The sequence below is a fragment of the Scyliorhinus canicula genome, chromosome 9 (assembly GCF_902713615.1).
Source record: "Scyliorhinus canicula chromosome 9, sScyCan1.1, whole genome shotgun sequence".
Lineage (NCBI taxonomy): Eukaryota > Metazoa > Chordata > Chondrichthyes > Carcharhiniformes > Scyliorhinidae > Scyliorhinus > Scyliorhinus canicula.
In genome coordinates this window covers 87,821,471-87,839,012 of record NC_052154.1, presented here as the reverse complement: position 1 = coordinate 87,839,012, position 17,542 = coordinate 87,821,471, and the positions used below count along the sequence as shown (strand labels likewise).

Genomic DNA, 17,542 nt, shown 5'->3' with positions numbered 1-17,542 from the left:
GATGACTGGGCATTGCACGTCCCCTGCCACAAATGGAACGGCACCAGGGCGAGGAGCTGTGACCGGGTGGAGAAAATTGGCAAAGACTGTCAAAATCAATCCCCTTCAAGCCCTTTCTCCATGAAAATCTGCCTTCTAATTCACAGCAACAATACTGAAGTTACCATAGTTTCCCTCGTCATCTGACTTGTAGTTGTATTTTGAAGAGTCATCAGTGGCCTCAAAACCCTTGGCACGCAGCTCATCGATTGCATTGACATCAAGCATGATGTGGTCATCATCACCCATACCTTTACCCTGAGATCTCAGCTGCAAATTCAAACCAAACACATTGTTACTTATGCAGATAAATGTGCTCCTGCAAGCTTAAAAAGTGCACTTGTGAAATTATGTTTATTTTTTTTAAAGCACTCAAAACGCTTCAGGGCGACAGGTTGGTTATCAGCTCAACAATACATTTTCACACCAGCCTACTGGAAACTGGACAAACAAGACCAGTACAACTCTTTCCACAGGCTTGAAGGCATTAAGGAGGTCGTCTGCATTCCTGCAGAAAATTAACTTCCAATTACAGGTTCCATTATTTTCCACCAAATAGAAAGAAGACCAAGAGATCTGTAGTTTCTCCTGCCTGTTTCATCGTCCTCACCAAACTGGCCTCTTTGCAATCTGGTTTCTCCCTGCTGTTTCGTGATTTCCTGATATTGGCTATCAGAGCATCAGAAAATCTTCTCCCGTTCAACATTCTGGGGTCTGAATTCTTCAACTGTTCAATTTAGCTTCGAGGCTCTTCAGCTTTCTTCGGTTTCCAGATCATTTACATTAACTCACTGGTTTTCATATTGGATAACTTTGTTTAGAGAGTAAATATTACTCAATTTTTGTCTGTGGCAGGCAGGAGGGATAACTTTACACTCAACTCAAGTTGTGGCCTCAACTTTCATCATCTTCACCTCATCCTGACTAGAATTTTCAATATTGCTGAAAAGAGAGCCACGTTGTTGAAGCTTTTCATCTTGCATCCATCAGGACAAATACAAGAATGCCGAATTTCAATCTATACTACAGGAGAAAAGGGTGCTGATTGGTGGGAAGTCGACTCTGATTGGCTGAGACATTCTTGCGTGTCCAGATGAATGCACAGCATAAAGCTTCAGCCACGTCTCTTTCAGCAAAATTCAAGTTCAGAGGGCAAATTCAAATTCAAGGGCAGCACGGTGGCATGGTGGTTAGCATAAATGCTTCACAGCTCCAGGGTCCCAGGTTCGGTTCCCGGCTGGGTCACTGTCTGTGCGGCGTCTGCACGTCCTCCCCGTGTGTGCGTGGGTTTCCTCCGGGTGCTCCGGTTTCCTCCCACAGTCCAAAGATGTGCGGGTTAGGTGGATTGGCCATGCTAAATTGCCCGTAGTGTCCTTAAAAAGTAAGGTTAAGGGGGGGGTTGTTGGGTTACGAGTATAGGGTGGATACGTGGGTTTGAGTAGGGTGATCATTGCTCGGCACAACATCGAGGGCCGAAGGGCCTGTTCTGTGCTGTACTGTTCTATGTTCTATGTAGAACTACCAAGTAACTACAATCTGACTATGAAAGTACTGATAGATATCTTGCTGTTACCGTGGCCTGTTCTGCTATGCTTTGCGTTTAGGTCCCAGTGATCAACTTTTATTGTGTTTTTTTGCAATTTCTACTATTTGTACACTGAGCCCATCCCTTTAAACCTGCAGGATTTGAACAACCACTTTTTGTCTACGTTAATTTTAATGTTTTAAATTCATTTTGGGTTGCAACAACATTTTGCATTTATATAACGCCTTTATCATTGACTAGTTTCATCTTCAGAGCTGGATAGCTGCAGTCACAGCCAGAAGGTGTATGAGTCCCTCTCTGTAATCTAAAGAATGTAAATCGATCCTGTGATTTAAAACTAATAACTGCTCTCAGTAGTGAGTTTAACCTGATGTGCGTCTGTTAAAGGTTGTTTTTAAGTCTTATGGATATTAAAAGGAAAGCTTAGTGTAGTAGTCTTCAGGGGGGGGGGGGGGGGGGGGGGGGTTGTATTTGAATTAATGGTTGCTAAGATGTTCACTGTATGTTTTAAAAATGTTAATTTGAGTTCATAGAATAAACATTGTTTTGCTTTAAAAAATACTTTTCCATTTCTGCTGTACCACACCTGTAGAGTGAGCCGTGTGCTCCCCATACCACAATCTATGAAAAGTTGTGGGTCAGGTGAACTCCATGATACACTTTGGGGTTCTCTAAACCCTGGCCAATAACAACAGAATTAATGGAAATTCTTTTCCACAAAATGTCTAAAACATCCATTTTCAGAGAGCGCTAATCTAGAAAACAGATTCATTATTAAAAGTAAATAAAGATGGTGGCACAGTGGTTAGCATGGCTGCCTCACAGTGCCAGGGACCCAGGTTCAGTTCCAATGTCGGGTGACTGTGTGTGGATTTTGCGTGGGTTTCCTCCAGGTGCTCCGGTTTCCTCCAAAGATGTGGTCAGGTGAATTGGCCATGCTAATATCAGCCAATGGCGAGGTGGGGTTACAGGGATGGGATGGGGATTTGGTCTAGGGAGGGTGCTCTATTGGAGCAAGGGCTGGTGCAGACTCGATGGGTCAAATGGCCTTTTTATGCACTGTATGTATTCTATTCTATTTAGTTGTATAGCATCTATCACCACTTCAGGACATCTCAAATCACTTTACAGCAAATGAAATACTTTTGAATTATGGCCACTGTTGAAATGCAGAAAATACAGCAGTTAATTGGCACATCAAGGTGTTACTAACAACAATGTGATTAATGGCCAGATAATCTGCTTTAGTGCTGTTCATTGAGGTACAGGTAAATATTGGCCAGGTTTGGGCAGCACAGTGGCAGAGTGGTTGGCACCCAGGTTCGATTCCAACCTCGGGTGACTGTGTGGAGCTTGCACCTTCTCCCCATGTCTGCGTGGGTTTCCTCCGGGTGCCCCGAGTTCCTCCTGCATTTCGAAGATGTGCAGGTTAGGTGGATTGGCCATGCTAACTTGCTCCTTGGTGTCCAAAGGTTGGGTGGAGTTACGGGATTAGGACTGGGGATTGGGCCTAGGTCGGGTCCTTTCCCAGAATGTTGGTGTAGACTTGATGGGCCCAATGGCCTCCTTCTGCACTGCAGGGATTCTATGATATCAGGAGAAATCTCCCGACCATTTTCAAAATAGCATCATGGGCTCTTTAATCACCTGAGTATTTCCAAACTTATATTAAGCAATAATAATAACTCAACAAAGCATGACGAGGCTATGTTTCAGCAGGCCCGGCTGGTGAGGATAAATAATTTTGGATTCAGTCTTTCTGTGTCAAACTCGGATTTCAGAAAGTGCTTGAAAGCTTCATTTTGCATACAGTTTGCATGCAAGGTGGTGATATCATCAAAACCAGTACCCTCAAATAACTACTAATAGTGACAAAAAAATATGGTACAATTAAATTAAAAGATGTAAAAGTCAATCCCAACAAAACTAAAATAATCATGCAGCTAAATCATAACACTATCAGTGTCTATAAGTCAGTCTATTGTAACTGGGCAAGGAAGGCCTCTAGCGTAGCAGTGGGCATTGCACATGTCCTCTCCAAAGCAATGCAGGTACCCGTCTGAATCAGAGCTCTGGAGGTGAACTGCAGGATCGGAAGAGGGATTTGGCTGCCTGCAAGGTGCTTTTGCCTCATTGCAGGAAAATGCAGCCAACCCCCGTCATTCAGTGGCAGCACGGGGGCGCACTGGTTAGCACTGCTGCCTCACGGTGCCGAGGACCTGGGTTCGATCCGGAACACTGTCCGTGTGGAGTTTGCACATTTCCCCAGTGTCTGTGTGGGTCTCACCCCCACAACTCAAAAAGACGTGCAGGGCAGGTGAATTGGCCACGCTAACTTGCCCCTTCATTGGGGAAAAAAATAATTGGGTACTCTAAATTTATGACAAAAACCTCACGTCGTTCACGCCCCCCCCCCCCCCCATATCACGGATTTGTTTACCCACGCAAACACAGTTGTACACTTAATCACAGTTCATAATTTAGAATGTTGAACTTTCACCTTTCCCACGTCATTGCTACGTAAGAAAGCACGCACTGTGCAAGTTTATCATTTACAATCGCACACTTTGCGAGAATCCACGGGAACTGAACCGCGGTAAACGGCAGGAGTTGGCCGTAATGTATTTGTGCATTGCTTGTGTGCTGGCTTGCAAGACAGCGAGAGATAACAGGGTATAAGGGGAGTGTTCCTTGACAAGAGGAGTGTTCCGCATTGTGGGGTCAATAGATACAGCCCGCTACAAAAACAATGTATTCTGGTATGTAACCGGCTCAGCTTTCCATCACCTTTAGGACACAATAAAAAGCATTCCTATCTCATGACTGGCTGGTAACTGTCAGCCATCTAACAGACTGCATCTGTGAAACAAAAACACCAACTCACTTGAGCAGCTTTCTTCTCATTCTCAAAGCCCTCCAGATCCACACCGAGTCCCTTCTCTTCAGCAATCAGTCCAGTCAAATCCACAGGAAAACCATAAGTATCATAGAGCAGCCAAGCAGTGTCACCTGGTGAAAGCAGTCACATAATTGCATTACATCACTTCCTGGAAAGGAAGTGTCAACATTTCAATTTTGTTTTTATTTAATGCAAAATTGATTGGCAACAGTATTTTCCTCTCCTCCTCACCACTCTCCATCCTGAAAGTAATAACCATGCCTGAATATGCATTCTGTCAACATCAATAGACAAACACTTTGCAGTAAAGGATATTGATTAGAATCTTGCATATGTAACTAGTTTATTGATCATTGAGTCAGTTGAAGTGACATGTGAAATAAAGATAATCAGTGTTATTAATAAAAGTAATACTAGATTTACAAAATCATAAATTCAGGTCAACCTTGTTTCCTTCAATTATGGTTCTCACATGCCACCATATCACTTTTAACATAGCAATAGGTCTCAAGTGAGAGTGAGAGAAATTCCCAGAATCTAGACAGCTTCAGAACTCATCCATCAATGGTGAAATGGTTAAAACCAGGGGTGCCCAAGATGCCAGAACTGGAGTAGTGCAGGAATCCCAGAGAGCTGGTTTACTGGAGGAGGTTACAGGGATAGGGAGGTGCAGGGCCATGGAGAGATTTGTAAACAAGGATGTGAATCCTCCTGTCCAGGAAAGTTCTTTCTCCTTTCTTTATTAAAACCACTCATAGCTTTCCAACCCTGTCAGATGGGGGAGTCATCACAGGAATCTCAATGCTCCAACTTCAGTCAGTTTCTTTAGATGTAATTTAAACAAAAAGAGAAGAGGGGAATCCCACTCTCATTAAGGAACCAAGGTACTAGATTCAGTTCTTGGGCAAATTTTTCATGAATTCCTTTACAAACCTGAGATCTTTTTACTTTCCCCCAAACTTTGGATTTTCCTCTCCAAGATACGTCGCCCTCTGTTGAGTGTTTTCAGGAACTGCTCCTCTTCGTCATTGATAATATCCTTCACCATATCTGGGTCTTTCTTTAGTTCTGGGAATGCATCCCCCTGAAGAGCAAACAATAATCTTTCATATAAAATGTCTTTTCAATTGGACTGTATAGAATTCCTTCACCTTATTTTGGTTGGCCGGTCAATCTCTCATGGAAAAATTGTGGTCACTCAAATAATGGCTACACAATGACAGGAGAGCGATACAATGCAAAGTGTAACTATTTGTTAGTAAATAAAGGCTCAGGTCAGAGTTTAACTGCCCGTTGATCAGGTAACCATCTCTCCTGAATTTGTAATGTCACTGGTCCAGTAGACTCAGGACAACATGGGTGTTCAAATCCCACCAGGGCAGCTGGTGGGATCTACATGAATATATTTGGAATATAAAGCTAATGTCAATAATGGGAACCATAGCAAAGATTAATTGTTGTCAAATATCCATCTGGTTAATTCGGGATGACAGGTGCACAGTGGTTAGCACGGTTGCTTCACATCGGCAGGGACCCGAGTTCGATTCCCGGCTTAGGTCACTGTCTGTGCGGAGTCTGCACGTTCGCCCCGTCTCTGCGTGGGTTTCCTCCGGGTGCCCCGGTTTCCTCCCACAAGTCCCAAAAGACGTGCTGTTAGGTGAATTGGACATTCTGAATTCTCCTTCAGTGTACCCGAACAGTGCCGGAATGTGGCGATGAGGGGATTTTCACAGTAACTTCATTGCAGTGTTAATGTAAGCCTATTTGTAACAATAATAAAATGATAATGGCCTTTAGGGAAGGAAAACTGTCATCCTTACCCAGTCTGGCCTCTTTGCTGCATAGTACTAAATGTAGCAATGCTCGTACAATTATTTAACCAAACATTAATGGGTCTGTTGTTAGTCACCAAAAGAAATGTGTGAATGCAGGAACTAAACAGCTCCTGACTGTTTCATTATCCTTTAATCTGTGTCACCAGGACCCATTTTAGTTGCAGGTTGCAGCAGATCTAATAACCTTCAGAACTAATTGCTCAGACTCATACATGGCGAATGTTGATTAGGTAAGGTACTGAATAATCACCTGCAGGAGACAAAAATGCCAAACTCCAGTTTTTAAAACAACAATTAGAAATGGGTTTGCTGCAAAATCAGCATTAACGATTCAGCTGATGTTCAGCAGTTCCAACTTTTTTCTGTATTACCTCTCTTCCTGGTTACAAGTTAGGAGGAGGCCATTCGGCCCTTTGAGCCTGCTCCACCATTTAAAATAATCATGGCTGATTTGATTGTGGCCTCAACTCCACATTCCACCTACCCCAATAACCGCATGTCTGCGTGGGTTTCCACTGGGAGCTCTGGTTTCCTCCCACAGTCCAGAAAGAGGTGCAGGTTAGGTGGATTGGCCATGCTAACCATTGCCCCTTAGCGTCCAAAGGTTGAACAAGGTTATGGGGATAAGGCAGGGTGCTCTTTCAGAAGGTTGGTGCAGGCGCAATGAGCCAAAAGGCCTTCTTCTGCACAGTAGGGGATTCTATGATTCTGAGGGGAAAACTGTCTATTGTTTAACATCAGTGTTTGTAACTAGCCTTAAGCTGCCGGCTGCACTGGAGTGGTCCATGGTGACCCACCCTTCTCTGCATTGGAGTGCCAATATAGTGCCTGGCACCCCTTGCCAAAGAGTTGGGTCAACAGATGCCCACCAATCCAAAGATGATAAAAAAAGGAAATCTCATTGAAAACAAAAAAGAAAACATGGAAAACCTGAAGAAAATCAAAAAATGCACAGCTCCTAAAAGAGAACATTTTCAGATGTATTCCCTTTGCCGGGGAGTTTGACCAGGGGATCTACACTCAAAACATGTACCTGCCGTTTCTCTTTCAGCAGACATGGGGGTTTGCTGTATTCTTCCAGCATTTTCTGTTTTCTTCCTATAGGATAAACCTTTTGCAAGAATTGCTCACTCACCAGAAAATTCCAAAGATGACCACGGGTGCAATATACATACCAAAGATTCCACCACCACATCAACCAGAGAAGCAAAGAAACCCTTGGATGCATTGAGCGTCTCGTGGGAGTATCGCACTGCTCTTCGTAGAATCCTCCTTAAAACATACCTGTATAGAAAAACATCTTTAAAACCACTGGACTGTCACTTTATATAACCTATATAGAAGGATACAACCTAGTTAGTTAACTGATCCAAATTCTGTAATGAATACAGAAAAGAAAGTCAATGGGCAAAATTTTCCCTTTCTCACGTAGACCGTGGCAGCAGGTGGGAAAAGCGGCGTGAGGCTGTCAGCCACAACAGCAGCTTTCTCCACCGGAGTGCGTGAAACTTCTTTCAAAAACTTGAAGGGGTAGATCTCACATCACCACGCTGGTGGGCGGGCTCTTGAGTGCCAGGCGACAGTGCCCAGGTACTGCCCGGTTCAGACCCTCTCCCTTCTAAGTGATACACTCACCGGAGCTTCTCTGGTGGGTCTACCCACTGTGGGAGACCAGGCGTAATTCACGCCAGCGTGCCCTCACCCCAATGTGAATGGATTATCGAACAGGTAGTGGGGTTAAATCAGAAGTAGAGACCTGATAATGACATGCAAGTTTATTATAATGGAGTCCCCGATATTGAGCGTCAGGATTCCCATTAGGTTACAGGTTTGAGGGGAGATGGAACGGAAAATCCTGGCCAATGGTTCAGTTGGGATTTTTTGAATTTCTATTCTCCTCTTGCCACTCCTTTGATATCACACATTAATAAAGAATTCATGACAACTCTCAACCTGTAATGGGTCATAAAGGTAGCTGGGCTGCTATTCTTGATAGGGTAAGGGGTTGTATACAGGAGCAGCAAATTATTCAATTCCACTAATGAGTGTTAACTGGTGCCACTTTCATCACTGCTGTCCTTTCACATTAGGACATGTGGTTTAAAAAAGGATTAAGCCGACTAGTAGAGGTTCTCAGCTATGCGTTTCTGTAAGGTTCCTCTCCATTGGTCTTGCAGCTGTTGTGTAAAAGACCCTGACACCCTTCAACGCCAAATCATTTTCGATTGTACTCCTCTATGTTGTTCACACGCTTACCAAGAATGCTCTCTGATTCCAGTTTTATTCAGAGGTTTTTCTCTCCTTCTGACCTGAAGATTCTGTTATGAGACTTGTATTTGGGCTATGCTGCACACAGTGCCAGAAACTACCCCCTGTACTAAACAGCCCTTCTTCACGTGCACACATGTGAATGCTATGAGTGCATGTGAATGAATGTGAAAGCATGTAAATGCAGCATGATATTTGGCCAGAAGGAATCAGAATCAAGCCGCACAATGTTTTCTTCAGATAATTCAGGACAAATAATCCAGAGACCCAGAAATGATTAAGTGTGGGTGGATTGCGATGGGAATCCTCCCACAACAGCCAGCAGGATTCACAAGGGGTTTCCCGCCTGCAATGACACATAGGGCGTGATCCAATAGCCACATGATAATATTCTGGCAATAGTACTGAAGACTTGTTCTCCAAAACATGCCACACCCGCAGCCAAGCTGTTCCAGTACAGCACTGGCATCTACCTGGCAATGTCGAAAATTGCCCAGGTGTGTCCTGTACAGGACAAATCCAACTCAGCCAATTACCACCTATCAGTCTACTCTCCATCATCAGTAAAGTGATGGAAGGAGTCATCAACAGTGCTATCAAGCAGCACTTACTCGGCAATAACCTGCTCATGGGCGTTCAGTTTGGATTTCACCAGGGTCACTCAGTTCCGGACCTCATTACAGCCTTGGTTCAAACATGGACAAAAGAGTTGAATACCAGAGGTGATGTGAAAGCGACTGCCCTTGACATCGAGGCAGCATCTGACCGAGTATGGCATCAAGGAGCCCTAGCTGAACTGGAGTCAATGTGAATCAGGGGAAGAACTCTCCACTTGTTGGAGTCAAATCTGGCACAAAGGAAGGTGGTTGTGATGGTTGGAGGTCAGTCATCTCAGCTCCAGAACATCACTGCAGGAGTTCCTCCGGGTAGTGTCCTGGGTCCAACCATCGTCAGCTGCTTCATTAATGACCTCCCTTCCATCAGACTATTAGAAGTGGGAATGTTGCAGATGACTGCACAACGTGCAGCACCACTCAACTCCTCAGATAATGAATCAGTCCATGTCCAAATGCAGTAAAACTTAGACAATATCCAGGCAACTGTGCTAACCACTATGCTACCGTGCTGCCCCATATCTTAACCCCACCCACCTGCCATGACTCCATATCCCTTGTTGAACAAAATTCTGCTGACATCACTAAAAATAGATCAGAATATTTATTGCATTGCTGCTTGTGGAACCTTGCAGTGAAGCAAACAGATTGTCAGGTGTCCTCTGTTACAATACAGACTACTCTTCAAAAGTACTTCATTGGCTGTGAAGTATTTTGTGAGCTCTAGAGGTCATGAAAGGTGCCATGTAAATGGAAGTTTTTATTCTCTTTTATGACATAGGTGGGATGTAGCAGTAGTCTAATGTCCAATCATCGTTCTGAATACCTGCGTGATAGTGGGACCTTGCATGTGGCTCATATATAGCAACTATAAGTGTTAGCTGGACTGACATGCTGTAACTAGCAAGATGATATTGTTGCAGGAGCCAACACAACAAACAAGAGATGGTGTGTTAGCAGTAAACAGTTTGTCTCCACTGGTTGGGAATGGTGCAACGGCAGAGGTGGATGCATACCACTGCATGATTTACTAATGCTTTCCAACTTACCCTCTACCAGTATTGTCTGGTCTGCCCCCATCAGACAAAGCAATTGTTATGGTCCTTGCATGATCTGCCAGCACTCTGTAGGCCATGTCTATTCCATCAACATCGTCAGCTCCCACCTTCCCCGTATACGGCCTGATGCCAGTTCCCTGGAATTTGAGAAGTAAATTAATTAACAAGCCGCCTTCAAACAGGGCATCATGGGAGTGGAAGCAACAGTTAAGTATTCAGGACATTTTTTTTCCTTCTGGTAAATTGCTACATAAATCAACGTTGTTGCTCCTCAGTACCTAGTACCCGACAAGCTGACACAATGACAGCATGTGCTGTTTCTGTTGGGGGACAGCCCTCATCTCCTGACGTTCTGGCATCAGAGGATAATTTTTCACTCAAATAAGCCTCATGCTTGAAATCCAGCACTGTGAAAATTCAAGATCGAATGGGAGGTTTCTCACTTCAATGTAGCTGCGATGTCTGCAAAACCAGGCATGTCGAGAGCTTTAGTCTCACATTGGAACACTGCAACCACCAGTTGAGAAGAAGTTCATTGTCAACACCCAAGTGTTGGTAATTCAATTATCTGAAGTCTTGTACAGTGACATTAACCTCAAAATATATTTCAAATTAGGGCAGCACGGTGGTGCTGTGCTTAGCACTGCTGCCTGACGGCGCCGAGGACCCGGGTTCGATACCAGCTCTGGGTCACTGTCTGTGTAGAGTTTACACATTCTCCCCGTTTCTGCGTGGGTCTCACCTACACAACCCAAAAGATGTGCACGGTAGGCAAATTGGCTAAATTGCCCCTTAATTGGAAAGAAAGAATTGGATACTCTAAATTTATTTCTAAAAATAAAATAAAGTAAGCTGAATGGTCTCTTTCTGTATTGTATTGCTCTGCAATTCTAAATTTGTTGCATCTATGAAATCCTCAACTACAAAACTCATTCAAACAAAGGAAGAGAGAAACACTCGGATAGAGAAAAACAGGGTAAAAGGCACCGCAACTTGAAACTGCAGTAGATAAATTGACTTTTTAAATCATTTACTTTTTGAATGGCTTCAAAGTAAGGTTGAAACAGGTCGGTGTCATAGTTTGACATCTTACGCTGCAGAATTGACACCAGCCGTTCCAAACCCATTCCAGTATCAATACTCTTCTTAGCCAGAGGTTTCAGACTGCCATCAGTCTCTCTAGATAGGGAAGCAAAGGAGTAATTAGGTTTCTCGATGACATAGAGAGGCGGTATTGTTAAGTAGTATAGATGGATGTGTAACATTACAAAAAGACATTGATGGATTAAGTAAATGGGCAAAACTGTGGCAAATGGATTTAATGTCGGCAAATATGAGGGCATTCACCTTGCCCCTAAGGTCCGTCCCGGGGAACATTGATGGGGGATTTCAGGGTTGGCACAGGGCGGGCATCAGACAGCTCAGGGACCTGTTTATTGATGGGAGGTTTGCGAGTCTGGGGGAGTTGGAGGAGAAATCTGGGCTCCCCCGGGAAATATGTTCAGGTATCTGCAGGTAAAGGCATTTGCTAGACGGCAGGTGGAGGGATTCCCTTCACTTCCTGCGAGGGGGGTGAGTGACAGGGTGCTTTCGGGGTCTGGGTTGGAGAGGGGAAGATATCTGATATCTACAAGGTTATGCAGGAGGTGGAGGAGGCGTCAGTAGAGGAGCTGAAAACGAAGTGGGAGGGGGAACTGGGGGAACAGATCGAAGACGGGACATGGGCTGATGCCCTGGAGAGGGTTAATTCTTCCTCCTCGTGTGCGCGGCTTAGCCTCATCCAATTCAAGGTGCTGCACCGGGCCCACATGACTGGGACGAAGATGAGTAGGTTCTTTGGGGGTGAAGACAGGTGTGTCAGGTGCTCGGAGAGTCCAGCGAACCATGCCCATATGTTCTGGGCATGCCCGGCACTGGAGGAGTTCTGGAAGGGGGTGGCGAGGACGGTGTCAAGGGTGGTGGGATCCTGGGTCAAGCCAGGCTGGGGACTCGCGATTTTTGGGGTTGGGGTGGAGCCGGGAGTGCAGGAGGCGAAAGAGGCCGGTGTGCTGGCCTTTGCGTCCCTAGTAGCCTGGCGAAGGATCTTGCTACAATGGAAGGATGCGAGGCCCCCAAGCGTGGAGACCTGGATCAATGACATGGCGGGTTTTATTAAGCTAGAGAAGGTCAAATTCGCCCTGAGAGGATCGACACTAGGGTTCTTTAGGCGGTGGCAACCTTTCCTTGACTTTCTGGCTCAACGATAGGGTACTGGGACAGTAGCAGCAGCAACCCGGGGGGAAGGGGGAGAGACGATGACTATGTTTGTTTATTTAATTTTAATTTATTTTTAAGTTCTCTTGTTGTTCATTGGGGTTGGGGGGGTGGGAGGGAGGGGATACATGCGTTGTTACGGTTTGGGGGGTGTTAATGTTTTTATGGGTTATTTTGTTGCATTTCATAGTTTGTTGTTATATTTTATATTTTCTGTAAAAAATTCCAATAAAAATTATTTTTTAAAAAAAGGTTATTGCATAAGACCCAGTGGCCAAATTTATCATCTGTCAGTGTCAGGGAGTAAAAGGAACCCCATTTCTCACACCACAGGATGAAATGTGAGGTACCATTACGAGAAAACAAATACAGAACATCAGGATACAGCTCAGAAACAAATCACTTCAAGACGCAACATTGATTTATTTTGCTTTATCTCAATAATGTTGAGCCAAACCCTGGCAGAGCAGGAAGATTTGATGACATGCTGACTGATGGGGTGTGGTTACCTGTTGAACTGAATGAACACAAGGTTCCAGACCTCCAGAACATTAGGATCGTCCATGTTGACCAGGTGAGCGGCATCACGCCCTCCGATGCGATCATAATGTATCTCACTGCAGGGGCCACAAGGGCCAGTGTCGCCCATCTCCCAGAAATTATCCTTCATGCTCCCTGGCAGAATCCTTTCCTCAGCCATTCTGAACAGAAAGAAACAATCAACTACATTTAATACGGGAGCAAAAAGACCAGACCACCTTCTAACTGTACTTCACTGCTGTGTGGTTCAGAGCCAGAAGTGGATTTTCTCTAATTAAACCTTTTACTACTGAAACGGTTTGTTTAAATATATTCTACTCTTAAACGTTTGACAAATGGTCCAGATCCTTAAAGGATCCCAGAATGGGATCTTCTTGGCCCATATCGCTATGGAAGTCAATCACAGATCTCCAAGGAGTTAATCAATCCTAGCAAGGGCGGCAGTACTCAAGTACAGCCACTTCAAGATAATTCCTCTAGCATATTTACGGGTAGCACGGTAGCATAGTGGTTAGCACAATTGCTTCACAGCTCCAGGGTCCCAGGTTCGATTCCGGCTTGGGTCGCTGTCTGTGCGGAGTCTGCACATCCTCCCTGTGTGTGCGTGGGTTTCCTCCGGGTGCTCCGGTTTCCTCCCACAGTCCAAAGATCTGCAGGTTAGGTGGATTGGCCATGATAAATTGCCCTTAGTGTCCAAAATTGCCCTTAGTGTTGGGTGGGGTTACTGAGTTATGGGAATATGGTGGAGGTGTTGACCTTGGGTAGGGTGTTCTTTCCAAGAGCTGGTGCAGACTCGATGGGCCAAGTGGCCTCCTTGTGCACTGTTAATTCTATGATATGAACATAAAACTCATGCCTCTAGGTTATGCAGTTGAAGGGCTTTTACACTGGAGAGCTGTACAAGTCATCTCTTCCTACAAAGGATCAGCAACCCCTTTTATATTCCCCGATGATTAGCTCGGCTAGGAAGCTGGAAATGCTGCTGGCAGGAGACGAGAACAATACGAAACACCCCCATTACTACTCTGGTCAGCTATCGGGCAAGGTCAGCTCGAATTGACATTTAGGTTTCAGCAATGATGAGTTAATTTTTCAGAATAAAATGCTCAGGCGTGAAGGGGAATCTAGATAGAACACATATGGAACATGACTGAATTAGGGTATAACAGATAGTTCCAACCCATACCCAACAATGGAATTATTGAGGAAAAGCACTGAAAGGCAACAAAAGTGGAAAAAAAAGGAACTCTCTTTAATAAAATCTCACCCAAGATTGAGCCAGATTTGCTTGCATTCAAGATCCGGATCCAGCCCTGCTTGCGCATTCCCTCCGAAGTACGTCACATAAAGCCTTTCGATGGCGATCCCAAACTCTTTTGTGAGTAGCTCCAAGGCCATCTCGCAAGCCAGTACCTAACAGACATCAGAAAAACAAATGTCATCCCCACGCACACACTGCATTTCGGAAAATAAGGTTACCAATTTCATTAAAATAACTTTCCAATACTTTGAACAAACTTGCAGCATCGGTTGTGAACATATGTACTGAATGGAAATGGAGATGTTTGTCTGCACCTGGATAAGTTAGTCCCCAATGTAATTTGAGGACTATGAAGGTTGTCTATTGGCAAATGACATAGCTGTGATCTAATGAAATGAAAAAATGAAAATCGCTTATTGTCACGAGTAGGCTTCAAATGAAGTTACTGTGAAAAGTCCCTAGTCGCCACATTCCAGCGCCTGTTCGGGGAGGCTGTTATGGGAATCGAACCGTGATGCTGGCCTGCCACGGTCTGCCTTCAAAGCCAGCAATTAGCCCAGTGAGCTAAACAGCCCCAACAGTGGCACTGATGCATGGTAATGAGGGCTTCTTGCATTTCTTTCTGCCCCTCCCCACTCCCGCCTGCAGCTCCGCAAGTCCAACACCCGAATATGGCCGCCAGGGGACCTGGCTCCAGTTCCATACACAAAACCTCGGACATAGTGCTGAAAAATATTTCTCTAGCTTCAGGCAGGACCAGAACACAGGGACATGATTGGCTGGGGCCCTCCCATACTACTCGCAACTATCCTCCACTCCCTCAAACAGCTATTTTGCATTATTAAGAATTACGCATATTTTAAAATTCCTATCTATGGGTTCCTTACACAGCCCCCAGCATGTCTTTTTTTAAATAAATTTAGAGTACCCAATTATTGTTTCCAATTAAGGGGCAATTTAGCATGGCCAATCCACCTAGCCTGCACATCTTTTTGGAGAATGTGAAAACTCGACATGGACAGTGACCTGGGGTCGGGATTGACCCCGGGTCCTCAGCGCCGTGAGACAGCAGTGCTGACCACCGCGCCGACCCTTGCCTCCAGCATGTCAACCAAATCACCACATGCAACAGCCGCATTCCTTAATGACACCATGTACAATAATAAAGATGAGTTCCCCCCCACTATATTGTTGGGGTAGACAGATAAATGGCGAAGGTTGGAATCTTGCTGTGTAGCCCATCAGGAACATACTCGAGTGGCAGAACCCCCAAGTTCATACCTCCATCGTACACACTCCCTAACCTCTCTAAAATTCAGGAAGTGTTATTAACAATTAGGCTTTAACAATATCAGAACATTTCCTGTTTTCTTGTCTACTCGTCTAAGGCATTTACTAAGAAAGCCACTTGCCTTACCTTGAAGTAATCACCAAAGGACCAAGAACCCAACATCTCAAAGAACGTGTGATGATAAACATCTTTCCCCACGTCATCCAGGTCATTGTGTTTCCCTCCGGCACGGATACATTTCTGAGTATTTGCAGCTCTCTTTAGTTTTGCCATTGGATGGGATGGGTCAATGGTGTTCAAGAAAATTGGTTTAAACTGTAAAGGAAAAATTAAATTACTTGTTAGAAAAAGGTTCTCGCTGTAAATCTGTTTTCCCTTGAAGCATCTCTGTCCCAATCCCCAGAGGTGCTGAACTTTGCTGCAGTACAGTTCCATAACTAGAATCATAGAACTCCTACAGTGCAGAAGGCCATTCGGCCACTCGAATCTGCATGATTCTCAGAAAGACCATCCAACCTCGGCCCACTGCTCTGCCCTATCGCCACAACCTAGCCTGTACATCCCTGGACACCAAGGGGAAATTTAGCATGGCTAATCCATCTAACCTGCACACCTTTGGACTGTGGGAGGAAACTGGAGCACCTGGAGGGAACCCACTCAGACACAGGGAGAAAGTGCAAACTCCACACAGAAAGTCACCCAAGACAGGAATTGAACCCCGGTCTCTGGCTCTATGAAGCAGCAGTGTTAACCACTTTACCACCATGCCACCCCTCTGCCAGCAATTATCCAATAGAACATAGAACAGTACAGCACAGAACAGGCCCTTCGGCCCTCGATGTTGTGCCGAGCAATGATCACCCTACTTAAACCCACGTAACCCGTATACCCGTAACCCAACAATCCCCCCATTAACCTTACACTACGGGCAATTTAGCATGGCCAATCCACCTAACCCGCACATCTTTGGACTGTGGGAGGAAACCGGAGCACCCGGAGGAAACCCACGCACACACGGGGAGGACGTGCAGACTCCACACAGACAGTGACCCAGCCGGGAATCGAACCTGGGACCCTGGAGCTGTGAAGCATTGATGCTAACCACCATGCTACCGTGAGACCGATTGCACCCAAACGGCACATGTGTTAGCCACGTGGGTTAAAATCACAGTCACATCTGATCCCGTCTTAATCAGTCTTCCACACAGCGCCCTATAATGATCAGACGTGAATCTGGTCTGGGTTCAAACACTCCCCTCAGGGAGCGATGAATCCAAGTGCAGAAACCAAGTTATCATAGCTGCAATCAGTCAATTTGGGAGTCCTGGTCTAAGCGGTTTAATATTGCACTAGGCAATGCCTTAACCTGCTCGGTAATCAGAGGTATGTTGAGGGGACTGGTACCAGTATGAAATGAAAAATGAAATGAAAATCGCTTATTGTCACGAGTAGGCTTCAATGAAGTTACTGTGAAAAGCCCCTAGTCGCCACATTCCGGTGCCTGTCCGGGGAGGCTGGTACGGGAATCGAACCGTGCTGCTGGCCTGCTTGGTCTGCTTTAAAAGCCAGCGATTAGCCCAGTGAGCTAATAGTTTACAAAGCAGAAAGTTCACTTGTATCTGCCCATCTCATGATCAACATATGTGCGCCACATAGCAAGCTGAAAGTACACAATTTATTCATGACTGGGATTGTGCATCTCATACATGCAAAAATGTTAGCTCCTGCATGTGCACAGTATTCATTAGATCAATACTGTAAATTAGGTAAATCATGTGCTCACACAACGGTGGTACTTTAGTCTTCATAACACCCTTGCACCCTCCCCAGACCCCACACCCTTCAGCTCACCAAGCCCCCATGAGCAGGGTCCAATCGCAGAGGCTTAAAATCCAACTGCCAGCCCAACCTTCCCACCAGCACTCGGCTCGGAGCCTG

At 45.1% G+C, this 17,542-nt stretch overlaps 1 protein-coding gene across 2 annotated transcripts in view; it reads right to left on the bottom strand.

Moving 5' to 3' along the window:
• aars1 (alanyl-tRNA synthetase 1) overlaps window positions 1-17,542 on the bottom strand; it is a 56,602-nt gene that overhangs the window by 31,745 nt on the left and 7,315 nt on the right. For both annotated transcript variants that reach the window (XM_038807117.1, XM_038807118.1), the window contains exons 3-11: window positions 15,731-15,919; window positions 14,320-14,465; window positions 13,022-13,213; window positions 11,294-11,438; window positions 10,251-10,396; window positions 7,495-7,603; window positions 5,418-5,568; window positions 4,470-4,594; window positions 165-309 (exon numbers count right to left, since the gene is read on the bottom strand). In XM_038807117.1, coding sequence (XP_038663045.1) covers window positions 165-309; window positions 4,470-4,594; window positions 5,418-5,568; window positions 7,495-7,603; window positions 10,251-10,396; window positions 11,294-11,438; window positions 13,022-13,213; window positions 14,320-14,465; window positions 15,731-15,919 — 1,348 coding nt within the window. The remainder of the gene's footprint in view (window positions 1-164; window positions 310-4,469; window positions 4,595-5,417; window positions 5,569-7,494; window positions 7,604-10,250; window positions 10,397-11,293; window positions 11,439-13,021; window positions 13,214-14,319; window positions 14,466-15,730; window positions 15,920-17,542) is intronic.